The sequence below is a fragment of the Colletotrichum tamarilloi genome (genome assembly GCF_030869305.1).
Source record: "Colletotrichum tamarilloi strain Tom-12 chromosome Unknown Scaffold_6.1, whole genome shotgun sequence".
Taxonomy (NCBI): Eukaryota; Fungi; Ascomycota; class Sordariomycetes; order Glomerellales; family Glomerellaceae; genus Colletotrichum; species Colletotrichum tamarilloi.
Genome location: NW_026849389.1, coordinates 949568 through 976675, shown reverse-complemented (window position 1 = coordinate 976675; position 27108 = coordinate 949568). Strand labels below are relative to the sequence as shown.

At 54.3% G+C, this 27108-nt stretch overlaps 10 protein-coding genes across 10 annotated transcripts; 4 read left to right on the top strand and 6 right to left on the bottom strand.

The window, feature by feature from the left end:
- Positions 1-419: 419 nt before the first annotated feature.
- Positions 420-698, top strand: CTAM01_02842 (uncharacterized protein; the record flags this gene model as incomplete). Its single annotated transcript, XM_060518880.1, has 2 exons — positions 420-544; positions 626-698. 2 exons carry the CDS (start codon positions 420-422, stop codon positions 696-698), a joined length of 198 nt encoding a protein of 65 aa, XP_060386683.1.
- Positions 699-3789: 3091 nt separating this feature from the next.
- Positions 3790-5834, bottom strand: CTAM01_02841 (uncharacterized protein; the record flags this gene model as incomplete). The annotated part of the gene is made up of 3 exons (XM_060518879.1): positions 3790-4222; positions 4284-5268; positions 5567-5834. The coding sequence occupies 3 exons, from the start codon at positions 5832-5834 to the stop codon at positions 3790-3792; spliced, it is 1686 nt and encodes a 561-aa protein (XP_060386682.1).
- Positions 5835-7456: 1622 nt separating this feature from the next.
- CTAM01_02840 (uncharacterized protein) lies at positions 7457-7702 on the bottom strand (the record flags this gene model as incomplete). Its single annotated transcript, XM_060518878.1, has 1 exon — positions 7457-7702. One exon carries the CDS (start codon positions 7700-7702, stop codon positions 7457-7459), a length of 246 nt encoding a protein of 81 aa, XP_060386681.1.
- A 731-nt stretch (positions 7703-8433) lies between these two features.
- CTAM01_02839 (acetyl esterase) lies at positions 8434-9544 on the bottom strand (the record flags this gene model as incomplete). The annotated part of the gene is made up of 2 exons (XM_060518877.1): positions 8434-8507; positions 8578-9544. The coding sequence occupies 2 exons, from the start codon at positions 9542-9544 to the stop codon at positions 8434-8436; spliced, it is 1041 nt and encodes a 346-aa protein (XP_060386680.1).
- Positions 9545-11190: 1646 nt separating this feature from the next.
- Positions 11191-12520, top strand: CTAM01_02838 (histidinol-phosphate aminotransferase; the record flags this gene model as incomplete). Its single annotated transcript, XM_060518876.1, has 2 exons — positions 11191-11264; positions 11344-12520. The coding sequence occupies 2 exons, from the start codon at positions 11191-11193 to the stop codon at positions 12518-12520; spliced, it is 1251 nt and encodes a 416-aa protein (XP_060386679.1).
- A 2966-nt stretch (positions 12521-15486) lies between these two features.
- On the top strand, positions 15487-16840 carry CTAM01_02837 (glycosyl hydrolase family 76; the record flags this gene model as incomplete). Its single annotated transcript, XM_060518875.1, has 3 exons — positions 15487-15580; positions 15636-15715; positions 15809-16840. The coding sequence occupies 3 exons, from the start codon at positions 15487-15489 to the stop codon at positions 16838-16840; spliced, it is 1206 nt and encodes a 401-aa protein (XP_060386678.1).
- A 1081-nt stretch (positions 16841-17921) lies between these two features.
- Positions 17922-18728, bottom strand: CTAM01_02836 (uncharacterized protein; the record flags this gene model as incomplete). The annotated part of the gene is made up of 3 exons (XM_060518874.1): positions 17922-18288; positions 18364-18500; positions 18576-18728. The coding sequence occupies 3 exons, from the start codon at positions 18726-18728 to the stop codon at positions 17922-17924; spliced, it is 657 nt and encodes a 218-aa protein (XP_060386677.1).
- Positions 18729-21672: 2944 nt separating this feature from the next.
- CTAM01_02835 (uncharacterized protein) lies at positions 21673-22434 on the top strand (the record flags this gene model as incomplete). Its single annotated transcript, XM_060518873.1, has 2 exons — positions 21673-21941; positions 22050-22434. The coding sequence occupies 2 exons, from the start codon at positions 21673-21675 to the stop codon at positions 22432-22434; spliced, it is 654 nt and encodes a 217-aa protein (XP_060386676.1).
- Positions 22435-23678: 1244 nt separating this feature from the next.
- On the bottom strand, positions 23679-24722 carry CTAM01_02834 (large conductance mechanosensitive channel protein; the record flags this gene model as incomplete). The annotated part of the gene is made up of 4 exons (XM_060518872.1): positions 23679-23741; positions 23837-23981; positions 24147-24347; positions 24544-24722. The coding sequence occupies 4 exons, from the start codon at positions 24720-24722 to the stop codon at positions 23679-23681; spliced, it is 588 nt and encodes a 195-aa protein (XP_060386675.1).
- Positions 24723-25492: 770 nt separating this feature from the next.
- CTAM01_02833 (SUR7 protein) lies at positions 25493-26481 on the bottom strand (the record flags this gene model as incomplete). Its single annotated transcript, XM_060518871.1, has 2 exons — positions 25493-26004; positions 26070-26481. The coding sequence occupies 2 exons, from the start codon at positions 26479-26481 to the stop codon at positions 25493-25495; spliced, it is 924 nt and encodes a 307-aa protein (XP_060386674.1).
- Positions 26482-27108: the final 627 nt, after the last annotated feature.

Here is a 27108-nt window from a genome sequence, read left to right as displayed (position 1 = left end):
ATGCGTGTAGGACGGTCAACGACGACGAGTGCGCGCGGCCGTGGCCCTGTTTCCAAGACTCATAAAATCGCAGGCCAATCTCGTCTCTCGACAAGTTTCCCGAATTCGAGGCTCGATGTGGTTCAACGTTCTCGGTGGGCGGCTCGCGAGCCCAAAGACTGTCGTACCCAATGAATTGCGTACGGGGTAGGGGGGAGGAGGGCGAGCGGCAGGAGAATGAGTTGAAAAGCCACAAGCAATGCGGATGATCAGGGATGTGCACAAGGTTGGCAGCGGTAACACAGCAAGCAGAGAGAGCAAGACTCGGTGCGGGTGGTGGTTGTGTCCAACAAAGTGACTGGCTGGCTGCTGCTTGCTGCAACGGCGGGTGGGTGTGGCTTTGGGTCCCGAAATATCTCCTCCAACGGTTTCCTTGTTCAATGGAGAGCCAGGGGGTATCGAGTAACGAACGACACGGCAGCGCAGCAGCGGGAGGGGAAAAAAAAGAAAACGGGGGGGAATCCACAGATGGGCAGCCTCCTTGGAAGAGCCGCGAGCGAAGTCGGGGGGAGGATGATGAGTAGGTAAGCCTGGAACAGTCGAGAGGGCAAAGGGCGAACTTTGAGGGATTGAATGGGAACTGGAGGGAGAACCGGGAGCTTGGAAGAGTCAACCTGGAAGAATCAAGAAAGGATTGGACGGCGACAGGAGGGGATTGAGATTGGGATTGGGCCTGCAGGCGTGTCAGTCAACTTGGTCAAGTGCTCCTGTGGTTATGTCGTTTCATCGAGGAGCCAAGGACGCTGAAACGCTGGGGTGGGCGGCCCAGGGTAGGTGGATGCCGATGGACTGGCAATTGCAGCCTCCCGAATCTCCTGGATAGCATCTCAGTCTACGGAGTATTCTTGCAGAGTACTCCGCAGGGCAGCAGCAGGCAGCTTCTCCCTCTGTAATCCGTAGGTACTTCCTCCACTTGCACTTTGAATTTATGACTACATACAGGCCCTGTGCCACCGGGAGACGTGGACTTGGGAAGGGGGAGGCGGTCACTGAAAGACACGAACGAGAGAAAGAGGCAGCCACAGCTGAGCAGTCAGGCAGTGGCAGTTCAGACGTTGCCAGGGCCAAAGAGTTCGCCTATTCTAGCGCGGATAGCTTGGGAAGCTCGAGTATGGTTTAGCTAAGATCACCGCGGATACCAGGTGGCGTTTGTTTCCAAGCCCGGTCGATCCCCAAGGTCTTGGTGGCGGCTTTTTGGTGGTGGTGTTGCAGCACGGAGTAGTGGTCTCACGGGGTAGTAAAAAAGTCTTGGTCCGATGGATAGGCACATACGAAAGAATGCGGGATGTGCGGCAGGGGACAAGGCAGAGGGGTGATGATCAGATGAGATTGGGTTGCGTTGGCAATGGGGATTGGGCGAATCTCGACTGGTCTGGAATGAAGTGAGCGGTCAAAGGGGGACTCGGGAATCCATGCTGGGGAAAGGGAACTAACTACCTTACGGATAGATGATACCTAGAGCCCTGCTGTGGCATGTTCTTTCCACTTGCATGCTTCCCTTTCATCGTTTGAGTATGGGTTTCAATGGTCACATCACAGGGCGGTCATGAGAGAAAGGGAGCTCGCAAACAAGATACTACCTATGCATGTACGAAGTGTGCCCACGGATGACTATTGCCTAGAATGCAGCTAGGCAGCCTCGGACGCCATGGAGGGAGTTGACAAACGACGCGATGCCCGGGTAAGAAGCGTTTTAATTGATGACAACATTTTCATATGAACCGGATAGCAAGAGAGGGGAACTCAATTTCCCAAGGGGGCGGGCACCGGGGGTAAGGGTTCACAAACGAAGAACCGCGAATCCCACGCGCTCATTCGCCCTCTTGTCTGACGTGTAACCCGGGAACTGTTTACATACATCACTTCGCCGCTTGTCACTCGCCTACCTGGGTATCCGTACCTCGCTTGATCATGAACAGCATCAATTGTACGGAGTATGGCAATTCCTATCACCAAACCCCCTATTTCTAGCACCAACGGTCAAAAAGGATCAACACCGCCAACGAAACAAAGGACCAATAGCTATTTATCTGTTAGACCGTGGCTGGCCAGACCAACCCAAGAGAAAATACAACAAATCATCTCGAAAGCTCGGACGAAATTAGCAGCAAAAAAAGGCACGCGTGGAAAAAAAAAAAGCAGCCACTTTCTGCAAGGTACGGGACCGCTAGCACCCGTCAGCAATCCAATCACAGGCCATGCCCCCCCCCCCCCTCCTGCAAGCTGCAGCACACCTGCACAGAAACAAGCTTCCACGCGTGCTGCACGACGGCAGGCACATTTCCGTCATCTCCCAACCCATCCTCCAATCCAGAGTCCAACCTCTACGAAAGAGAAGGCTGCCTGGATGGCCCGCCGAATGACAAGCGCTGGGATTAAACACGCCGGCGGGGAGCTTTCGGGTTCCACTCTGTTCATCATTTCGTGATTTTTTTCTTCCCTCCTCCCATTTGCCGGGTATTACCGAGTACCCAACCGCATCCACAAACGCCCAGCCCAACGAGCGGTCCAAGGGGTCCTTCCTCGGCTTCAGCCTTCATACTACAGTGACTTCACAGCATCCGTAAACCTGTTGGATATCCACGATCCACAAGTGATGTACACTTCGTAGACAAGGCATGGTACGCATACACACAACATGCGTATCCGCGCAGGTACAGAGAATGCCATCACTACGTATCTCCGCTGCCTAAACTCTCAATATCGCCATCACGAGACTTTCTTGCATTTCCGAATTCCATGTACACACAGACACTACGGTTCAGATCCCGTAGCTTCCATCCAGAGTCTGCATATCCCAAATCCTTTTTCATAACGATGGGACAGCAGGGGGGGGGGGGGCAGTGGCACCGTACCATAGCTCCAGCCCACGGCCCTTCGGAAAACCCACAGACGTGTAAGAGTATGCCATTCACTCGGGACAGACAGCGTCAGATACAAAACCTGCCGTGGCGCGGGATTATGAGGTTCTCCTTACACCACCTGCCTGTCGTCCTTACGCAAGCCCCAAGCGCACCTCTCCATAGACCTTATAGATAGAGATATGTTGGTATCGAGAGATTATCGTATACATAAGATATATCTCGATCTATCCTAATACGATCGTGAATATCATCCAAGTCAAGACAATTCGATGGTGTTGGCACATATGCCTCTCTCTCAATGATACACATCCATGAATGACTTCATCGCGTTGTGTTAGTTAATGTCTGTACAACCGCAACAAACCGCATAGAATGGCACGGCCGTCGATGAAGCTGTCTCGGTATCGGTTGTCACCGGCCCGAGTCAAAACATATCCGATCCTGGGGTCGCGAGGATCCAATAAGCACACACATCAGTGACAGTTCACAAGACAACATAGCGCCTGCCCTTTGATTATCCAATCTTCAATTCGTCTCATCCACCTCTTTCGAGCCAATGTGCTTCTCCTATGCCGACCTATATAACACACAGTATGCCGCAACTCCATCGGCTCCAAAGAGTATAGTCTATGCAAACTTGGCTGACGGCCTCCTCTAAATCCATCAAACGCCGCGCGATTGCACCTCGTACAGCTCCAAACGCAACAAAGTTTGTAGCGGACATCTCCAGCTATGGCTCTCCAACGTAGAGGGCGCCAGCGGGAGAACCCGCCACCCGCGCCAAAAACTGTGACTTATTTTTCTTTTATACATCTCCCTAGGGTCCTGAACACCACCATGTTACCCAATGGCCGAGTCCGATCCATGCCGCTTCCTCACGCCTTGATCATGATAGAGACATGCCCTGCTGCTGATGTGCTCCGGGCATGTTCTGCATTTGCATGGGCCGTTGAGCTTGAGCCATGGCGGGGCTCGCGTGGTGGCTCGGCGGCCGCTGACCTTGTCCCTGCTGCCCCGGTTGACCCTGAGGGCGGCCCGCGGCCTGGAACGGTGGCTCCTTCTTGGGGTCCGCATTTGGAAACAGCGCTTGAAGCTTTCTGTACAGCTCAGATAGGTATTTGGATCGTTCCTCGCGGTCTGTCATCGGGTCTGGATTGTTCTCGGGAATGTCGCCTGGCGGAGTTGAGTTTCGGATCTTGAGCGCCATATTCAGTGGCGGGGAGGACAGGTAAGCGGGCGATGGAGGAACCTGGACGTTTCCCTTGCGATCGGCCAAAGCGGCTAGGTATGCGAGATTCGCTTGAAGTCGTCGCATGCAACTGTGAAGAAAAGTGTCAGTATTCCTTTGTTTTCCATCTCATGTCTGTCTTAGTGACTTACTGGCTGTAGTCCTGCTGAACCGACCCTTCTTCTTGGGTCGGTTTCCTCGCCTGATCTCCTTCTCCTGGTGTCTCTTTCTTCAACTCACTTAGCGTGTGTTGCAACTGCATCGACTCGAACAACAGCTCTTGATTGATCTCCAACAACAGTGAAAACCTCTCCTGTTCGCGGGACTCGCTGCCGGGACTAAGGGGCGTCGATACCGACGATGTGCCATTTGCAGTCGCGTTCTGGTTATGTTGAGGGAATGTCGGGGTCTGAGGGGTCGTCACGGACGCGATGGAAGCCGAGTGCTGGTGCGCTGACGCCGCAGGAGTCTGGCCATGTGATTGAGGTTGCGATGTGGGATGGTGCTGCTGCTGTTGCTGTTGCGCGTGTTGTTGTTGTTGAGGCTGGTTTTGCTGATGTTGTTGTTGCTGCTGCTGCTGCTGCTGCTGTTGGTGTTGGTGTTGGTGTTGTTGCTGTTGATGTTGAGCTTGTTGTTGCTGATGCTGTTGTTGCTGGTTTTGCGATTGTGGCGGCTGCTGTTGCTGACCCTGCTGTTGCTGGTGATGTTGCTGGTTCTGCTGGTGTTGCTGCTGAGGGTTCTGGGGATGTTGAGGTTGGTGCTGCTGATGCTGCTGTTGTTGCTGTTGCTGCATCGCATTGTTTGGAGAGCCTTGTCCACCTTGCGCCGCGCTCATCGGCCTCTGAGGTGTCGAGCCCAATTGCATGCCGCCTTGGTTTCCATGATTGCCTTGTCCCTGCCCTTGTTGGTGTTGTTGTTGTTGTTGTTGCTGCTGCTGCTGTTGTTGTTGTTGCTGCTGCTGGTGTGCCTGCTGCGCTTGCATGCGCTGCTGCATCATCATCTGCTGCTGTTGTTGAGGCGTCATGCCCGCCGCATTCATCGGGAAGCCTTGCATTCCTCCAAAGTTGGGATGTTGACCGCCCGGCGCGGGCATGTTGCCGCCGTATGGATTGCCCTGGTAAGGGTTTTGGAAGCCCACTGGTAGAGACATTGATGTTAGCAAACGCGTGTTCCCATGGATAGATGCTGGAAGATGCTGTGGTGCCATGTCGCTTGGCGGGTGTCCGTTGACGATGATGATGACTATGGTGACGGAGTGACTGCAAGACAGACGCGATCTCGTGGCACCACGATCTTTGTCTCGATCATCGACGGGCAATACATGCTGCCACGAGGCAGCATCAGAGGGCGTGACGCAGATACGAGACTCTCTGACCGATGGCGAGACGTGGACACACACACGGGCAAAGACAGGGCAAGGAAGGGGGGAGCTCACTCTGACCATTGGCAGCCATGTGTGGCATGCCGGCGTTCTGCATCATGCCTGCAGGGCCAGCGCCCGACATCATGGCGGGATTGGGACCGCCGACGAAGCCGGGCTGGCCTCCGGGCATACCAGCGAATTGATTAGGGTTGTACATCATCTGCTGGCCCGGCTGGGTTGGGACAGAGCCTGGCTGCATGTGAGGGTTCTGGTTTGGAGGTGGGGCGCTGGTGTTGAAGTTCGGAGGGACATTGGAGAAGCCGTAGCCGGGAGCGTACATGGCTGGGACGGGATGGGATAGGATGGGCGCGGAGCTATTATTATTATTATGGTTTTGGGGGGACGGGGCTTGCTTGACGCGATGGTCCCAAGGAACAGGTTGAACGGGGGGGTCCCAAGGGGCCTAGTCGAGAAGAGCGTGTGAGCGTGTATCCGTACGGATAAGGTACTGTAGCAATAGACTCGGGCTTGAGACTCGGTCAGACACGGGCTGGCTGGCTGGCTGGTTCGCTTGTTGTCTCGCGCTTGGCTGGGTTGGACTGGGTTGGCCTAAACTGGGCGGAGGAGGTGAGGGAGAGGCGCGGCCGCAGCGGGCGGGCGACGTTTCGTCAAGTCGATCGCAACAAGAGAGAAGAACGGCGGGCGGGCGGCGGGGAGTGCGTGGAGTAAAGCGAGGTGGTCCTGGCCTGTCCGGGCCGCAGGTTTGTTAGGCTGGCGGGATGACTGGCTCGTTTGCTTGCTGTTTGACGTGCGTGATGAGCGGTGGGGGACAGGGGTTGTATCGTCCGGCGTCAATGGGCTGGCTTGTCTCTTCGATAGACTGTGAGCGAACTGACAGCCAGACTCTTTGGCCTATGAGCGGATTGAATCGGCTTGCGACTTGCCAATGATGGATGTATTTCGTATTAGGGTACAACCATGCATACGGAACGAATCCAGCAGTTCCTGTCTCTGCACTCGGGGGTACCTGGCTGTTTGGTATGGCGTAGCGGTATAAGGTACCTGGGGGCTGGGATGAGGCCGGCCCTGTTTGTCTCGGTCTCGTCCGTACTCGTCCACTACCTTAGGTAAACCTCTCAGTAGGTACAGTAGGGAAGTAGAGGGAAGTAGAGCACACGGGGGTGTGAGAATGTGGAAATCAGGGGTCCAAAGTGAATGAGATGGGTACGGTGAGAAAGGGTGAAGGGCTTGGTACGGGTAATGGGTGGGAGATGACGTGGAGTGATGGGGCGCCAGATGAGAGGTTGCCAGTGAGAGATGAGGCAGGAAGGGATTGTGAGAAGCGTATCCGTAATTGCTCGATGATTGACAATGTCCAATCTGGTAAAGAAGGAGCCAAGGAGCGTCCCAAAAAGTGCCACAGCGCGGGCCGGTGAGACAAGACTAGAGCAAGCAGATGGCAATCGGGTGGTGGTCTGCGCCGGGCTGCCACTTGAATCAGGAACGACGCCGAGCTGGATAAGGTACGGAGTATCCGTAAGGTAGGCAAGCTGGCAAGGTCCCACGCGGTAGGTACCTTTTTAGAAAGTAAAGGTAAGATGGAAGGATACGCGGAGAGCGGAAGGGGTGGGTGGCTGGTGCAAGACGGCACGGTAGGGTGCGGTTGGAAGCGAAGGGACAGGACGCAAAGCAACCCTTTGCGTACGTTTGACACGACGACAGGACAACAGAAAGGACCTCAGATGCGGCCTTGGTGTGAGTGACGGCGGGCGTGGAGCATCAAGCGGAGAGAGAGAGAGGTAAGGTAAGGTACGGATAGGAAGGCCAGGCGTGGAACGGCACGGCGCGGTATCGGTGTGTCGGTGTGCGGTAAGGCAAGGTGAGATGAGGTAAAGGTGAGAGCGGGTGTGGCGGCGCGGCGGTAACCTTGTCTAGAGTTCCAGTCCAGTTGCGATCCGGCGATTAATATTGTCTGGGTGTGTGTGAGAAATGAGGGAGCCGCGTGTGTGAGGGAGCGAGCGAGCGAGATATCGGGGTGTCGGTGTGTAGTGTTGTGTGAGGTGTCAACCAGGCATTCATAGGCAAGAGGGACGTGGAAAGGCAGAAACAGAATTTTCCTGCGTTGCTTTTCCACATGGGCCCTGGGGGGAGCTTGAGAAACGGCGGGGCGTTCTGGGAAGGGGGGAGGGGGGCACGCGCCGGGGTCATTGGAAACCTGTTGCGAACCTGCGCTTGGAACTCAGAAGGTGCGAAAGGTGGCCAGTACGTACCTCGGGACGTTATTCGAGCAGTCGAAGAGCCGAGGCGAAACTGCCCTTTGATTGGACTAAAGCGAAGACTCCACTTCAACATGACAGGGATGTGCCTGCAGCCGGCAAGGGTCATGTCTCCCCTCCCCTTCCTCAAACTTCTTAAGAATAATGGAAGGCACGATTGAATCAATTACCTACCGGTACCTTGTACCCGTACCTTTGTTGATGCTCGCGAATCTGATTAGCAGAGAGCATTCATCCTGCAAGTAAGAGACTAGCATCATTCAAAGTCAAACTGGGAAGATTGAGAATCGCTTTGCAGTGATGTGATATCGCACCTCTGAATACGTCTAAATGTCGAGACTAGGAAGGTGTCTGCCGCTAGACGAAGCACCTCGCATGGTCTGGCATCGCAGTACCTGCTGGAGCCTTGAAGTACCTAGTATTTCACCGAAAGCTAAGTAGACGCCCTGATGCCAGGTCAGGGACCAGGCCAAATGGACCTTCCTACAGTTCCTAGACTTCCTTGTATTTCCTACCATTACATGCCGACTCTTGTTCTCTCAAGACAGACATTCTAAAGGCTTCATTCCATTATCCCTTAATCTTACCTCCAACATGGCCACCAGCCCATGGATCCTTCAAGCATAAACCCCACCCAACAGTAGCTGGCCGGATACGAGGCCCTCACGACGTATATGTTGTCCCGTACGTCGAGTTGCCGTACACAACGTCGATGAAGTTCTGCGCTATAATCTCATCTTTCGATATCACTTACGTTAGCCCAACATCCATACAAAAAGAAGAGCCCGCTAAACACTCTAGACTTACCCGCACGTTCCGAAGGATGCAACTCGTCATACCACAAAAAGCTCGACTTGGCCTCCGACGAGTCAACGCAGGCCCTAGTCACCGCATCGCAGGTCCGGTACGGTGCCGTCACGTTCGCAGGCGACGATAAGTAACTCGAGGGGTCGTCGTGGACGTCCCGCAGCAGAGAGTGCACGTCAAAGATTGAAAAGCTCGCCCCGGGCCAGCGCTTCTTGACGAGCAGGTGGAACGGCGCGCCGTAGTCAAACATGGTGTTGACGCTGGTGCTGTACTCGAGCATCTTGAACTCAGTCTCCGTCGTATTGTACGCCGTCTTGTTGGTCCAGAACTGGCTGTTCCCGAACCCGCTTTTCCCCGGTCCCGTCGCGGCGTACAGCGGCGACTGCTCCAGTGGTGCGATGTTCAAGAGGACAAAGTGGCGCCCGCCCGTCTCGTAGACGTTGTCGAAGACCTCCCAGATGCAGTCCACGTAGCTGGAGATGGTCGTGCCGGCGGCGTTGGTGTCGGTGAGGAACGCGCCGTAGCCCAGGTCGTTTGTGCCGATCCAGAGCGCGTAGACCGTGTTGTCCGCCTTTCTGTTCGGATAGAGCGTCTCAAAGGCCGTGTCAGCCTTGTACGCCGGTATCTCGTAGTCGAGCACGGATGGAAACGGCTGCTTGATGGCTGCGAAGTCGCGCGATATGATCTTGTTGGAGCAGGTGGCGCCGCTGACGGCGTAGCCGTAGTAGTTCGCTCCCGTCGAGTTGGCCGCGATCCGGCCCCAGGCATAGCCGCCGCTCGCAGTCGAGTTGCTCGGCGGTAGCAGAGTGCCGGCCGGGGGAGCCGTGCCGTTGTTGTTGATAAAATACGAGAGCCGACCTTCGTCGGTGTAGCTGTCGCCGAAGGCCACTAGGTTCTCGAACTTTTTCAGACCGCATTGGGAGGCCGTAGCCACCGAGGCTAGAGCTGCGACGACGAGGGGGAGCATAACGGCGGTAAGAGACTCGCAGGGCGAAAACACTCCGCCGGGCAGACACTTTCGAAAGGTCAGGAAGGGCAGCGGGGACCAGAATAAGCAACCGCCATAGCTTCGGTATCTGGGGATTGATGTTCATATAGCTCTCACCCATGGCTTGACCCCCATAGCCTCACATTCTTGCGTCATGATGGGCCATAGGTCCTTTCATCCGGGACACTAGGATCGGGAGGGGCGGGGGAAGCTCGACCGATTCAGAGACGGACGAAGAATGGCCGCCTATGAAATGGGCCGGATCGTAGGTAGTAGGAGCTTTCCCCCCGCGTACAGGGCGGGAGAGCGGTGACGAACCCGCGTGATGCGGAGTTCGGTAGAAGAGATATCAAATATCTGTAATTTCCCCAGATCCCATCATCATCATGGATGAGGGGTAAGTTGGGGAAAACATATCCTCGAGCTCCATACCCGTCACATCGGTCCAGCACTAGCTTGGTTCTGTCGAGCTGCCGACGCGAGGAGCTACGGCCGGCAAGTGAGGCGCGAAGTTGGAAATGCTTCTTGATCCTTGGAGAATGGGTCGGGGAGCTGTTTGGCTCGTTCGTCATGCAAACCAGGGATACTACATAGGTTGTGCGGGGTTTCCTGTTTGTTTCTCTCCTACCTACCGACATGGACATCCGACATTGCCGTAATTCAAGAAAAAAAAAAGCTGGCTTGGAATTGGACCAGACCCGTGGTGTTGGCGTGCTCGTCTGTATTCAGGCTGAATGCAGGCGATGGCAGTTGACCCGCGACCCCGGGCCAGGAGCGGGGCATAAGTCCGGGTTGGTCAGTGGTAAGATCAAGATGCATGCTCAATCTAGTGACATTGGCCCCCAAAGACGAATTGGATCGAAATGCTAAGACTCGGCTGTGTAAGTATGGTGAAGATCACAGAATGCCGCCCGTTGAAAACGAGGATGAAGCTGACTTGGGAATCCGAATAAGCTTTTGAGTTAGCATGAGAGCATACTTGAGCATGCATTCATTCAACTGCATAATTGCGTGGGGAGGGGAACCTAAGTGCTTATTCTCTATGCAGTCCATTTGATATCAGAATTGCGGCTCTGTGGAAAGCCTGGAACGATAAGAAGCAGAACGAATCAGTACTCACTTAAGGTCGTCTGCGAACATTGACTTGCGGCTTGAAATCATCAATCGGCTTCATCACTTCAGACTTTGCTCCATGTGCCGCGTTGGAATCGAGCCGATGCCGAGCTAGACGGCTTCGGAGTGCCTGTTTTAAGCCGAGATTACAACGGATCACGATCAGGATTCCTACAGTTTCTACGCGCAAGTGTTGCCCCGATCTGCGCTGAGCCCTGTGGGCATCTCAGAAATCGATTTTTTTCGGATGAATGACAGAGGCAACATATCGAACCTCATTGGCCAATTGCCATTCCCTGATGACCCGCTTTGGCCCGGGCAGGTGCCGACGTATGGCTCCGGGGTCGGCGGGCCCAGCTGTCGGAACCCAGTTACAGTAGCCGAGAGTTGACTCAACCCGACGTCGATTATCGTACTCAAGTGAGAGCGAAACTGGTGATATAAGGATTCACTCCGCTTCAGTATCCTCACAGCATCTGACCAGAATAGACTCTCCAGATACCCAAGCCACAATGTCGCCTTTTAACCTCGAAACGTGTGCGCGCCCGAATATTCTAGCCCTCGAGCCTTATCGCTGCGCAAGAGAGTAAGTTTCTCTCACTCGCCAAAAAAGCTCACTCACAAGACTCTCATAAACATTGCCCATCTCTGACATCACTCTCCAGCGACTACAAAGATGACGGCACAAACGTCCTCCTCGACGCAAACGAAAACGCCTACGGGCCCTCGCTGCAGTCCGACTTCGAGGCCGGCAACCTAGGCATCGACTTTAAAGGCCTGAACCGCTACCCGGACCCTCACCAACCGGAACTCAAGCAGCTCCTCTGCCGCCTGCGCAACACCCACACCCACACGGCAAAGGACCTCGCCCCCGCGAACCTCTTTGTCGGCGTCGGCAGCGACGAGGCCATCGACGCCCTGCTGCGCTGCTTCTGCGCCCCCGGCAAGGACCGCATCCTGACGTGCCCGCCCACCTACGGCATGTACTCCGTCTCGGCGCAGATCAACGACGTGAGCATCGTCAAGGTCCCGCTGAAGGCCGCCCCCGAATTCGGCATGGACACGGACGGCATCCTCGCCGCGCTGAGCGAGCCGGACAACAACATCAAGCTCGTGTACCTCTGCACCCCAGGGAACCCGACGGGATCCGTGCTAGCGAAGGAGGACGTCCAGCGCGTGCTGGAGCACCCGACGTGGAACGGCGTCGTCGTCCTCGACGAGGCCTACATAGACTTCGCGCCCGAGGGCAGCTCCATGGCCGAGTGGGTGCTCGAGTGGCCCAACCTCGTCGTGATGCAGACCCTCTCCAAGGCGTTCGGCATGGCGGGCATCCGCCTCGGCGCCGCGTTCGCTTCCCCGCCCGTCGCGCGCCTGCTCAACGCCATGAAAGCGCCGTATAACATCTCCACGCCGACCAGCGCGCTCGCGCAGTACGCCGTCTCCGACAAGGGGTTGGCCGTCATGCGGGATAACCGCGCCAAGATCCTGACGCAGCGGGACCGTATTATTGCCGAGCTTCCCCGGGTACCTGGCGTCGGCAGGTTGCGCGGCGGCACGGAGAGTAACTTTTTGTTGTACGAGATGCTGGATGAGGCGGGCCAGCCGGACAACGTCACGGCGTTGGCCGTGTACGAGCGCCTCGCGGAGAACAAGGGCGTCGTAGTGCGGTTCCGCGGTAAGGAGCACGGCTGTCTTGGGTGTTTGAGAATTACGATTGGTACCGAGGACGAGGTCACGAGGTTCCTTGCCTCCATTGCCAAGGTTCTGGCCGAGGTGCGCGGAGCTGCGCGGCAGCCGGACGAGGAGAAGAAGGAGGCGGCGGCGAACGGGGTGGTCGCATAGATGGGACTGGTTTATAACGAGGCATTGATAGATGATGGGAAGACGGCCAAATAAAAGTGTTTTATATAGCATTGAACGTATTCGGTCGGGGCGATGGGACGGTGGGAAATCATATGGAGGCATAAAGATTAGACATTTATGCCTTAACCCAAGTTTTCTCTCTCTGATGAATTCGTAATTAAACGCCTAGGGCTGGCGTCTGTTTCTGTATCTTGAGCACATGATCGAGAATCTCCTCGGCTGCTTCTTCCGGCGTCTTCCTCGAGACATCAACGTCCACTACAACAACCTCATCACCTGCCTTAAAGCGATGACGAAGCAGTAGGTGGGCGTGTTTGAGTTGCCTCTTAGTTGAGGATGGCTGTTTTATCTTAATGACTATCATGTATCTATATTGTCAGTTGACATGAAGGATCAATGAGTCGCTGATAGAGACCGGAGTGAGTCACCATGAGATACATGTAGAAAGGAATCACCACCACCAGGATCGGTATCCCTGACTGCGCAAGCTTTCTTTGCTTCAGGTTGAAGATGACTGCACTCTAAATTGGGCTGTTTCATATCATGAGCAGGAAAGATTATAGTGCTATTCGGACGTATGTGTTCCCAGCCTGAGGTATCAGTCTTGTGTGCCCCATGACAATCTTGTTGAAGACGGGTTCGCAGCATAACCACAGAGTAAACATGGAAAGTCAATGCCCCAGACATTTCCTATGTATCTCCAGCTAATTCTTACCATGTGCGTACGAAATGTCTTGTAAGTAGGAGAACTCAGGTCTCGTTCACTAGGGGGTGTGGGAAACTCACCCCTACTCCTTGCCGTACAAGAAGTATTAAAGTATTATTTCGGGGAAAATGCCTGTAGGTAGGCATTGACGAGGTCTCTTTAATGTCAAGATAATAGGGAATTTGCTAGTGTTTAGCTGGGCACCCTGCATGTATGTGAGCGGCATCAATCTGCAACCTCAGACGACAGGCCGAAGGGGGGATATAGAGAACCATTCTTGTTACTATCTCAACAAAAGGGGCGGCCGCCTAGGTAGTCGAGGGGAGAAGGTCGTGAAGTCTTAACCAGTCCGTGATGCGCCGGCTTTGGAACCTCCATTGACCATTCTTTTTTCTTTTACGGTTTGTTTTATTACTCTTCAATTTGAAATGTATAGTGCTCGTCATTATAAATTTCCAATAGCAGAGTGGTGGCTTCTTTATCTCAGAAATAATTATGTACTACTGCGTACGGCCCCCAGCTCTCATATCTTAAACGCCTGTGAGATGATCGTGATGGCTTCAAACATTCGGCCCCACCATGATCACGTGATTTTGAGCAACTGCGCCGGGCAAGACAATCAATCAATCGCAACCGTTGGACAAGAGCTATATGCTATCACACCGGGTTTCTTCGAAATGTCGACAGCCATGAGGACTTGATAATCTGCCTTATTGGTTCTGATCCAGTTGAGTCGTCGCCTTTGCCCATTGACCCTGCCAGTGCTTGCCTGGCTTTCAGTCGACCTAAGTAGATTTGAGAAATGAACCGCCAGCAACGCGCCATCGAGAACCAATCCATTACCTTTTCCATATTGTTTACGAGACCCGGCATTCGGCACGGCGCCACCACAGAAGAGGGAAAAAAACAACCGCCGTTTTGTCAACCATTTCCAGAAATCATGGTTGCCGATAGGCACCCCCAGGCCCCCGCCATTCTCCATTAGGCAAGGGCTAAAATTGGATGCCGTCGCTGTTTCATGTGTCGAGCTGGAGGTAACGGTAACCCGAGCTAGCGGCTCTCAAGTAGATCATCCCGTCCAAGGGTTTCTCACCACTCCTCCAAACAAGCGCCCAATCACTGACCCAATCGTCGACATCCTGCCTGGTTATTGCCGGCCTTGCAACATGTCTGGACAGCAGAACTCCAAAAGAGCCAGAGGTCTTCTATGATCCCATCCTCTTTCGATCTGCCATGGGTTGTCCCGGTACAACGCTGGCCCGTCAATCACAATTCGAAATACCCTTTCTTCATGCAAGTTTGTTCATTGTAAGCTTGCATTGAGAACCACACAAACCGCCCACACCCCGCTCTCCCGCATCCCCCTCCCCCCCTTTTCGGCGGCTCTGGTCCTGTTGGAACTTCCCCTTTCGACCAGTCAACCACCCCTCCTCCTCAGCTCTTCAGCCCAGTGACAGCGCAGCGTCTCCAGACTGCAAGTATATACATCCGTATGTGCGTACCTGACTAAAGGCCGCCGCCGCGCTTCTCAAAACATGGGGAGATGACCCAGTCGAAGCCCCTGTCTACACCCAAGTTCACAACCGCCCGCCCCAAGAGTCAGGGGGGAGACCGGCGGGATTCATGTGGGCAAGGAGACTTTTTTGTACGAGCAGCTGTCAAGAAGTCTAAAAGAGATGGAACATGGGATGAAAGGTGGGCTGAGTCGAACCAAAAGTTCAGCGAGTGGCCTTTCCCCCCCCCCCCCCCATTGGCCGGAGCTGCCGTCTATTCCTTGAACTTCACCCCTCAACGCTCCTAGTGCCACCTCACGAACCGCGCGCCGGGACCTGAGCAGCGAACTGCCCTCTTCGCCCCCCTGGTTGCGACGTTCCTTTTCACTCATTAAGAGGAACGCCTCGGTTGCCCTGTATGTAGATCGGATACTTTCTTGCCTGTTTATTACCTAAACTATGCGCTGCCACTTTCGCTTCTCAACCTCCTCTCGTTTCTCGTGAACTGTTTCGCTGCTTGTTTCTCGCCCTCTTTCACCCAAAAAAGCCATTCCTTTAGGAGATACTGTTTTCTCTCACCCTACGTCCCTCTTTGACGGAGTATTCCCTACTTTGCTATATCCGAAATATTCCTTTGTGAAAGGCGCTGGATAAGTAGTTGGTCTCTTGAAGACACTGTCCTATCATCAGAACGGTGACAACTCACCGCGCCCAAAGTCTGTAGATCAGCTCCTGGTATCACCACCATGGTCCTCATTAAGCCCACTCTCATCGCCTCCGTGGCTATTACGGCGGTCTCCGCCTTCACATCGCCCAAGACGCTCGATGTAAATAACGCAGGTTGGTGCCGCCCAAATTCCCAACTATGTAAAGCTTCTGCTAACAGAGCCCCAAGACTCGGTCAAGGCTATTGCCGGCAGTCTGGCTTTCGGTGCCATGTCTTACTACAACGGAAACGTCTCCAGCGATCCCAAGGTATGTCAACCTAGAACAGACAATTCAGGTCTCCACGAACGAGAAGGATAGTCTCAACATCGAGTACAAGAACTGACAAGACAATCTCCATAGATGGTTGGCGACCTCCCGGAACCATACTACTGGTGGCAAGCCGGCGCCCTCTGGGGCATAATGATGGACTACTTCCACTACACAGGCGACGCAACCTACAACGCAGTCCTGACCCAAGCCCTGACCGCAAAAGTAAACACGGGGCCCAACTATGACTTCATGCCCCCCGAGCACGAACTCGAAGAAGGAAACGACGACCTCGGCTTCTGGGGCTTCGCCGTAATGTCCGCCGCCGAGCGCAACTTCCCCGACCCCGATCCTTCGACGGGGGCCCCCGCCTGGCTCCAAATGGGCCGCAACATCTTCAACTCCCTCGCGGGCCGCTGGAACATGACGCACTGCGGCGGCGGGCTCCTCTGGCAAATCTACGAGTCCAACCCCAACGGCCTCAACTACAAAAACAGCGTCAGCAACGGCGGCTTCTTCCAGCTCGGCGCCCGCCTCGCCGCCGCGACGAACGACTCCCGCTACGCGGACTGGGCCTCGTACGTCTGGGACTGGTCCGCCGCCGTCGGCTTCCTCGACGCCGACCTCAAAGTCTACGACGGCGCCGACGCGCGCGACAACTGCACAAAGACGAACTACGTCTCCTTCACCTACTCCACGGGCATCTACCTCTACGGCGCGGCCGTCATGGCCAACCACACGGGCGACGTCCTCTGGGCGGACCGCGCGACGAAGATGCTCGCCACGGCGCGCAAGAGCTTCTTCTCCCTCAACGAGAACAGCACAAACATCATGTACGAGCCCGCGTGCGAGACGGTCGGCACCTGCAACACGGACATGAAGACGTTCAAGGGCTACCTCTCGCGCTTCATGTGGCAGTCCGCCGTCGTCATGCCCGCCCTGCTGCCCGAGGTCAAGGAGATCCTGATCCCGAGCGCGCTCGCGGCGGCCAAAGCCTGCGAGGCCACGGCGGGCAACGTGACGTGCGGGCAAAAGTGGTACGTCGACGGCGACGACGGCAGCTACGGCCTGGGCCAGACCATGAGCGCGCTCGAGATCATCCAGGGTCTCGTCGTTAGCCAGTAGGTTTTTTGCGACAACCTCCGTTGCGGAAACCAACCCTCTTTGCGTCCTTTCGTGTCCTGCGCTGTGCATTCAGTGGACAATGAGCCAACGGGGGATCAACCGCTGACGGGCATTGCGCCAGCCTCACGAATGCAACCGACAACTCGACGAGTAATTCGACGACTGACCCGCCTCTCGCCACCGTCCCGAGCCAAAGTGACGCAGCAAACATCTTATTCAAATGTACATACACAAGCGTCTTGGGCGCCATGTTGCTATTTTGGCATTTGCCTCTTGTGTAGAAAGGAATCTAGGGAAAATAGGCGTAACTGGCGTTGGGTAAAGGCATTATTTCTGAACATATGAAAGACTATACATACCCCTGAAAGTTTCTAATGTTCAAGACCTCAAATTAACACATCATGCTTGTCGCCCTGCTGCTTGGTGAAGAATCGATCGTCCAAGAAGCGAGTATAATAGCTGTCCGCGTTCCACGCACATGTTGTCTTGCGTGGAGCGTAACGCAGGACTGCCGACCAATCTGGCGGGGATCCTGTCAAACGTGCGACTGCTCGAAGGATCCGTTCATTCTAAGATAATGAGATGAGTGACAGATTGTTTTGACGGGCATGTTCTCGGTGGATAAACGACACGAATTTTCGATGAAACTGGTTGCACAAAGAATCATAGGACTAGGAATCATCTCCTCCTGTCCTTTCCATGTTTATATTTGCCGTTGATCCCTTGATCGTAAATAAATTCAACGCCGATACGGGGTATAACTCCAAAAAGGAGCACATTGCGAGAAATGACAAAGCTCTGTGGGTAGAAAAGACAATGGGCTCGCCAACGACACTCCACTTGCTTCCCCCTTTATGCTGACACGTGGGCAAAACTCCAATAATGTGTCACTCTCTCCAAATCGTTGTCCCGAGATCCAGTTTCCTAGTTTTGATCTGCTTCGTATGCTGCCTTTCCATGATGATGATGCCGCTCTCTATTTCGTTTTCTTCCGGATTCCGAGTAGCAGATCATTCGTGATCGCCATTGTGGGTATAGTGTGCCGTAGGTAGGTAGTCTGAGAGCGTAGAAACGTCGCCGGTTATGCCACCAACGCGACAACTGCCATGCTGCATACTGATGCAATGAGAGCCCAGCCGCGACCAAGACGAGGGGCAGCGCTCGGGTTGGTTTCGGCAGGTAATGAAGGCGACAGGCTATCCGTGTACAAGAAGTCGTCAAAGTTCGAGTTGTCGGCAGTCGTTGTCGTCGCTGGGGTTGCTGTAGCCGCGGGCTCCTCGGCCATAGTGAGAATACCCCATTCCACCTCAGAGCCGGTCATGGTCGATGTCCATGACACCTCGGTCGGGCCCGTCAATTTGCCGTTAATGTATCCGCTCTTTAGACTCGAGTATCCTGAACATGTCGCAGCTGTCGTCCCGCTCAATGTGCAGCCCAGATCGGCGATGCTGTCCGCCCACGTCAAAATTAGCTATCCCACTCCTTCCCAAGCGACGCACGTGTTGCGGGAGGCGAGAACCTACAGAGTTGATGTCTTGGTGCCGTGGAACTGAAGCGTGCTCTCGCCCTCGGAGAAGACGAAGGGGAACTCGATGGCTAGGTCGCAGTTGGGGCTTGTTTGTGGCGGGCAGAAGACGGTATATGTTGTTTCTTTGGCATTCTACGATGGCGCAAATAGTTAGATCACAGCAATCGCATTCGATAGGAAGCTCTGGCAGCATTGGGAGTCTCATACACTTGAAATTACACTCCCCCGCAGCTGCGACCAGCTATTCGCATCATAGTGCGGCAGGTAGATCGGAACAGTGGTCGTATCATCGGCGAGGACGGCATTCGAGAAAAAGAAACACAGTGACAGCAGAGCGGCGGAAGGCTGGGAGCACCTCATCGTGGCGACGTAGAATGTGGATTGGTCGAGTCTCGAGCCGGTCGAAAGGCGCAGCAGTGCTTGACGTCAACGAGCTAGCCACCGGAGGCGGTTCATGGGTCGGACAGCTACCGATACTGGCAAGGCAAGGTTATGCAATGCAGCGGACCAGGTTGACAGGGCGGGTGTTGAAGCTGGGGGAGCCAGACGGATACTCGGTGACACGCCGTTGATTTCCCTATCAAAGTAGGAGAAAGGTCGGAGGAAAGGCCGTTGGCCGTTCTTTGGGGCGGAGAGTGGGTTTGTTCGTATGCGGCGGTGGTGAGCGACCCTGGTTATAGCATGGGACGGTCGTAGCGGGTGTTTCGCGGTTGTAGCGATGGCATACGGTACGACGAATACAGCAAAGCGGAAGCTGTCAGCAAGCAGGGAAAGGTTGCGTCTTGGTCGGAGGAGTCCGTTTCCTTAAAAGAGCAAGCTAGGAACGGAGCCGAGAGAATGAGGAGGGGTTTCCGGTGAAGGAGATTTACTGTCGTGACAGCAGTATTGCGAGCAAAGGGGAGCGGCTCAACTTTCAGGTGAGTAGAAAGACGTGTCGGAGAGAGATTGAGGACTTTGCAGCCTTTGCCAATGCGCCGTCCTTGCCGGCCAAGGCTGGGCGGGAGAGTAGGTGAGCGATTGGCATTCTTTTGGCAAAATGGGACGAAAGCCAAGACTTTTGGACAAGATGGTACGGCGCCCTTTGGAGACTCGGCGAATGTGTGAGAGGGTCAAAGGTCCACGACCCACGGGAGACGAAGGTGGCTTGCCCTTGTCTCGGCAGACCTCATGCTCACTGTATGCGTAAGGTGTGCTCCGTAGGCTGGCTTCCTCGTAACAACGGCGCTTCCCGTCAGTTCAGTCAGGTTGAGACTTCAACCGTCAACGGCCTTCCCAAAAGGCAACCCAGCAGTAGACCTGCTGCTGCATTGCAGGCAGTGGGTGTAATGCGAGCTGAGCACCTCCATCTTGGGGGCGATTCAATGCGTGCGATAATAGCTGGGTAACCGTAGCGTGCGTACGGAGTAGGTATCTGCAGTGTGTGCGTGTACCACTGTATCCGTAGCATCCACCGCGGCTCGCCTGATGGCCAAGGGCCGACGGCTGCTGGATCATCCAATGCTAGTGGTGGACATTGGCAGCTGGGCGAGGGAAACAAAACGGGCGACGATGAGAGGATGGAAGGGAAGAAGGCCAAGAAATGCCAAGACCGCGAATTTCGAAAAAAATAATAATATGAGCTGGGTGGGCACGGGCGCCCGGACTGGAGACGGTCCTCTTGTCACTGGCCATCTGACTGGCCGGACGTTGCCAGCCAGGCAGGAACCGGCAGGGGTTGGCTGTCCCCCCCGTGGCCCCCCCGTGCCCCCGTCATGCCCGTTCGTCCCCGCTCCGCTGCGCTACTGAGGAAGTCGCAACTCACAACAGTGACTCTTGCGGTCTTGCCTTTCCAGAGGAGGCTTAGGTAACTTGCATCCCATGAGGAAACCTCGACCAAAACACCAGCACCTTCCCATCCCGTCGTTAATGCTGGGCATCACTCCGGGACTTCATGCCCACAACCCGGCCTGACCAGAAAATCCCTCTTCAGAAACATCACGGTCTCGGTCTCACCTCCCCGCCACCCAACGGTTCCTTTTGTCGGATCTTTCTTGGATACCTTTCGATCGCAGCTGATCAGAATGGACCATGCCCTCGTCAACGTGGAACATACGATATCTGGACCCCGAGTGGAAGTGAAGTCCAAGTGGGAGCCGATTCCGCCTCGATTTGCTGTTTGATAGGCTCCGACTGCGAGTCTCGGGGCCCTCTTTCCGCTCGCTGCAACTCCCTCATCCGTGTTAGGCAGGACCCAATGTGTGGTCATTATCCACCGCTGCAGATGCATCTACTTTCTACCCACGCGCGATAGACGATTATCTCGGCTCTCGCCGGTGACCACGCCTTCGTCTTTGTGACCATCTCAACGTTGGAGTCAGTCGCACTGCTAAAGTCAGTCTCGATCTGTACTGTGAGCGTCTCTGTGCACTGGCCACAAGATTATTCTGAGCGACTGTTCCAACGAGTTCGTTCCATCTTTCATCCCATCACTCACGCCGAGCTCAACCAGCAAGGGCTTTCGATGTTGCCATTTCATCCGACCCGTCCTGCTCCCGGCCGGGGCATCCTGCAATTGAAGCGTCCTAGTAAACTCACCGCTACAGTTCGGCGAATCTAGGCCCGCAGAGTCGCAGACCGGAAGATGTCAAAATAAACTCAGCTCCAACTTGCACAACTACCACGCCCATGCCATAGTGCCCAATCGCTAACGTCTGTCTACAGCATGCCGATGCTAGACGAGTTTTAACCTGCGTATTAGTTAACAGCAATAAATGCCTTTTTCAATGCAGGATACACGATGCACTCCACCAAAACGAGCATCTCTAGGGGACGAGTATATCATATTGCTAGCTACCTCATATTTCGTACAAACAATTGCGTGGTGCACAGAGGTCACAGTCCGATTTTTCAGAAATCATATTGTGCGAAGCTATTCAAGTGTGCCAGCGAGCCTCAATCATTCGGGTTCGCAATAAGTCGTTTTATGGCATCACTTCCATAACACAAAACGTTTGATTTTCTTCATCAGAATGACAGCCAACGTTGTTGCGCGGCGTCCAATCGGAGTATTGCTTGCCAACAGCAGCCTGGACTGACGTTTTGGAGCTTTGGTTTATTCCTTCTTTTTTTCTCGCTACCAACACACGATGACACGAGCGCTTGACCAGAAATGGCCATGGACTCTCGGGCCCAGTTCCTCCAGTAAGCCTGCGGCACAGCTTTGCCGGGAAATTAACCACCATGGCCAGCCAAGAAAAACATTGCCTCGCCGCGATATTCACGAGGGCAACTTTCTTTGCCCTCTTAATCACATACTGACCACAAGATGAAGCACTGCACGACAGCCTTGTTAGCCTTCGTGGGCATCGCCGCGGCGCAAACCACGTCCGTGATCAGCGTCCTCAACCCCTATTTCGGGGACAACCCCTACGACGCGTCCATCAAGGACGCTAATCCCACCGCGACAACGTACATCGTGAGCTGCCAGACCAACAGCACGAATTATCAATGTCGCGCCGACCCCTCCGCCTTGATGACCCTCGTGGGAGGGCCGTCGACCATGGAACTTCACATTGACCATACCGCCAGCGGAGTGTAAGTCGTCCCCACACTCTAATCTACTCGTCATTCCATCACCCAGGCGCATCCGATAGTGGGCGGTTGAAAATCTTGACCATGGTCGCTGAATCTTCTTTTTTCCAGATCAATCGAGTACATTGGTACCGTTTCAGGTGATGGCCTGGACTACCAGCAGATTGTCACAAAGAGCGGAAACACCGCCATGATGGCCAACATGAGACTTTCGCCTCTGACGGCTACAAGCCTCTACGTTCCCCTCACCGTCACCGCTGGCCTGGAGAAATTGCAGCAAGCTCAGACCGGCGCTACTGCGACTGCGACTGCAACGGCCACGGCGTCCTCCTCGGGATCGGCGCAGAGCGGGTCCGGGTCCGGGTCCGGGTCCGCTGCATCGGCCACGAGTGCGCAGGCCTCTTCGACGTCAACGCCTAACGCCGCTGCACCCCGTGTCGCCCGGGACGGTCTTCTTGCTGGCGCAATTGCTGCAGTTGGGTTCATGATGTTCTAAGTATGCTGGTGGCAGAGCCAGGTCTTTGAAGATGTTGTTTCGGTCGAGCCATCCAGCATTGGGTATATTATGGGAACAGCAACAGGCAGCCTCGCGAATAATTTTGCGGCCTTTCTTGACGCATAATAACTGTCAAAACTGTAACAACATGCTTGTTTCTCATTCATTGTCAAGAATGACCTTTTGTTGCCTGTTGTGGCGATGATTTCCCTTCACCTCGTTGACTTTGTGTGAGTCAAAGGCGAGGTGTTTTCTTCTTCTTTGGCTGTCATACCGACGACAACCAAAGCATTGTTTGTTGAACCAGTCTCAGCACAGCTGGGCAACGAATCGCGATAGTTCTTGTACATGAGGAGCAGCATGTTGTATAGATACAATCCTATTGAAGCATAATTTATTTCCCACCTCTTACTTCCCCAGCGTCCACCACTTAGCCAGATGAAAGATTGCAAACTGCCCGCGTCTCGCCTTTCCCACAGTCTCAAACCAGGAATTGAATTCATACTTGCAAGCCAAGGGACAACAATCTCTTTCTTTTTCGGCCCCTGCTCTCTCTCTCTCTCTCTCTCTCTCTCTCTCTCTCTCTCTCACCTCGCAGAATTACAGAAGCAAGTTAAGCAATGGAACCCAGCGTGCAGGCCGGTATAGCGTTAGCGTGCGTTGGCGGCGTCTTCGTCCTCTGTTGTGCGGCGTTTATAACATTCCGCCACATCATGTCGCCGTGCGCGCAAAAGGAGTATTTCAGGCGGAACGGGGGCGTTGCAGAAGAAACGATGCCTGGTGTTTGATGAAGCGGCAAAGAAAAAAAAAAACAGCGTGCGTATAACGGTGCGAGATGGGATCCTTGGGAAAGTACAGTGTTGGCGAGTAGAGTAGAGGGGTATTGCAGAGCGTGACGTAGCCGCATCTCATCAAGTAGTGAGAGTGTTTGGATTAACACGGATATGAATACGTGGTAAAGTAGATTCAGTCACTTCATTGAAGAAAGAATATGGACTTGGGTTTCAATGATGATGCTGTGAATACTTTATAAATCACGAAACGGCACTGAACTCTGTCAACTCCAGACCCTGCTATGCTGGAATAATACTCATGGACACACCGACACCCAACACCCGACTTTCATGATGCTGCCCTGCCAAACCCACTCCTGACATGCTTGAATACCAGTTTGAGAAAGAAAAGCAAAACCCCTCGAGCACGATCCCATCAACATTATAAAGAAGAACTGGAGGAGGGCCTCATTACTGATGAGCCCGGTCCTCACGTCCGTCCTGCCAGCTGGTGCAGTTGACGCAGCGTTGTGCCTACGCTCGATACATTAGCTTCAACGGGCTCTCTTCTTCCGTCATCTCAGGGGTGCCTGAGACCCGAGGGAAGGGGGGTGGAAGAAAGGGCTTACCTTATTGCTGATCCGCTTGCGGCAATACTTGCACTTAACGGTATGCTTAATAATCGGCTCCCGGGAGAAGAACTGGAAGAAGTGGGCCAGTCCGTAGAGCGAGATGCCAACGCAGAGGAAGGAGACGAGTTGGTTGAGGAATGAGCTATGTGGGGGTTAGAGACGGTTGAGCGAGTTTCTTTGGGTGTGTAATCCCTCAGAGTCACAAAGGCGAATGCTTCCGGACGAGGACGAACCCGATACCACATGAAGTCTTTCCGTGGTGATGATCAAGCAGAATTAAGGTGCGTGAACTAAAGGAGAATCTTACCCGTAAGCTAAGACGACGGCGCCATCATCCTTGGCGCGCTCGAGGGTCGTGTACTTGTTGTCGTGGGTGTAGTTCGGGCCGCCCTTTAGGACGGCGAACTTTTCTTCCATGTTGCGGTTGAGTGGGAAGATGACGGATATGGGCGGCATGATGATGTTCTGCACAAAGTTGTTGACGAGGGTCGTGAAGGCGGCCGCGATGCTATCAAGCAGTATGTGTCAATCTACCAGGATCCCCGTTCATATTGGCAAAAGTCCAACATGAAGCTGGCTGACACTCTCAAACAACATTATTGCATGTAAGCGTTGTTGATATAAGAGGGACCTGCTCTTGAGTCGTCTCCTCATACTTAAGGATGGCATGCTTGTCGAGCATAATTAGGGGAATGGGTGCTTACATCAAACCAAAGGCGATCTCGAGAATGTTACCCTGCAGGGCAAAGTCGATGAAGCCATCCCAGAAACGCCGCACCTTTTGCTGGCCCCGTCCAAGGAGGGATTCCTCTTCGCCGTCGTCGTTGCGGCCTTGCATGTTCGCCGCGGAGGAGATGCGGTCTGAGAACGGGAGGGAGGGCATCTTGACGGTGCTCTACCGACAGGGGGGGAGGAGACGCACTATACTTGGAGGTAAAAAGGAGAACGAGGAGATACGGAACTTCACAGCCGTGAAAGCGTGGTATGCAACGGTGCGACGGCGGTGAAGTATGAGAGTTGAAGAGCCCTTGAGGTGAGGTGTAGTTGAAGTGTGGCGCGCCTAAGGCGACGGTCAAGGTTGGGTCCGTTTGACCAAGGTTGAGACATGGTGGTTGTTGCCTGTTTGGGGAGGAATGACGTACCCCACATTCCGGGGTGCGTGACGCCGGAGCCGGGGTGGGTCTCCTCCGAAGGCAGATTCCGATGTTGAAGAGCGTGAACAAAGTTCGACAGCTCATCATACCTCATTCGTGGGTTCTCATATTGAAGTTGAACTTGACTCATATTCACTTATACAGAGGAAGTTACAATCACAGCTATAGTCTCACCAACGATGGACTGAGAGTGTCAACAGCCGGCACTGGGTTTCCTTGAATGATGGCATCTTTATTCATGTGGTTCTAGAAGTAATGCTATGAAATGGTGTACTTTGGCTTTATATATCGCGACAATGGTATCTTGAACAAGGTTTAAAAAAGGATCGTGACGTCGGGAATAGCCATGATATGCCAGCTATCGGGGCAAACACGACAAGGGTATCGTTTCAAATACATCGCTTTCGTACTGCGGTTTCTCAATCTGAGAGAAGTGAAGGCGCACTTATGGTTTGACGACTCTTAACGAGTCAAACCGGCGAGAATTCTGCTTCGAATTTTAGAAGCTGCCCTTCTTATGGCGCTTCTCGGTATAACCGCGCGGCGCTCTGCGCGACCGCCTCTCAGCGCAGAACTGCGTGACCCAGTATATGGACGCCGCAAACATGACGGCGAAGGCCACCCAGGAGATAATCATAAACTTCTGCCCGACCTTTGCCGAGATGCCGACGTCCTCGCCAATGTCGGTGATCTGCTTCGCGCCCTCCTTCGCGCCGATAGTCGTGACGAGACTGCCGGCAAAGAGCACGAGAGCCGCCAGAAAGGCGAAGGCAAAATTGGTGAGCGTCATGCGCTTCTTGAAGCCGAGGAAGAAGGCGGCCAGCGAGCCGAGGATGGCGAGGCCAGAGAAGCCGATGCCCATGACGTAGAGGACAAAGATGGCGAGGAGGGCCTTGTTGACTTTGTCCATGGCGTCCTCGATGGTGTCGGGCCAGTTGAGGTCAGACAGACTCAGGCTGAGAGGGCCTATTTCGAGTTCTTGGTCCAGCATCTTGGTGAGGTTCACGTTTGCTAGTGTTTCCATGTTAGCTTCCATGACAGACGATAGGGCAAGGTACTAGCGGGAGTTTACTTACGACCAGGGGTCGGCTGGGTGCAGTTCGTGACGTTCAGCCAGACGTTGGGCGCCGTGACGTTGGGCGAAAATTGGCCGTGGCACACGTCCATCAGGTGCAGGGAGTACCACTCGGAGATTCCCAACTCGTCGGCGAGGCGGTCAGCGACATCGTTGCCGATATTGTTGAGGACGTCGGACACCTTGTCGCCTACGCCGTCGATGAATTTGTCGAGGAAGCTGCCGGTGGTAGCAGCGGGATCAGCCTCCGAGGTTGCGGAGGGGATGAGGTTGTGGCCCAGGGTCGAGGTGTTGAGGCGGACGACGTCGTAGTCCTCCATGAATCCCTCCTTGTGCCCGGCGAAGAGGGCGAGGAAGGAGAGGACGAATGCTACGATGGATAGTACCAACGGTACTATCACGGTGAAATGCATGTTGTCGGTATTGGCTGATTTTGCTCGCGTTGAACAAACCAAAGAATGGCTGGATGGAGGCGGGGTTTGGGTGTAGATTGTTTGGGTACACAGCGGGACTTTGTGACCGCGGACCAGAGGTTTGTCGAGAGACTTATGGTAGGTACTGCCTGTCACTTGGAAACGTGGTGTTCAAAATCAAAAGACCCCGCGACTGAAAGACTTTAAAGGTAGCAAAGGGGTCCAGGCCTTTTTGAGGAAGACCAAGTAGCCTAGGATCAATGGGTGAATCATATCGAACCAGCCATCCAAGACCCTGGACCGGCAATGATGCAACCGAGGGGACCCTGACTGGAGGTAAAAGAATGCTGTGATGGAGACGATGGACAGGAACAAGGCCCGCGGCCCCATCAGCGTCACTCGCCTGTACTGGGGGCAAAACCATGATTAGAGTAGGCGCATATGCTACGGGGGGTGGAAGGTAGGGCGGTAGTTGGAACTTGGGCGTCTTAGCACAACGTGGGTGCCACGAACAAGTGCAAGAATCCACTGGCAGGGAGACATCATCTTTGCTTGGTGAGGCGTTGAACAACACAGCAGGTCTAGGTCGAGCCTGACGTGGCCAAGATCTTTAGTCATGGAAGAAGG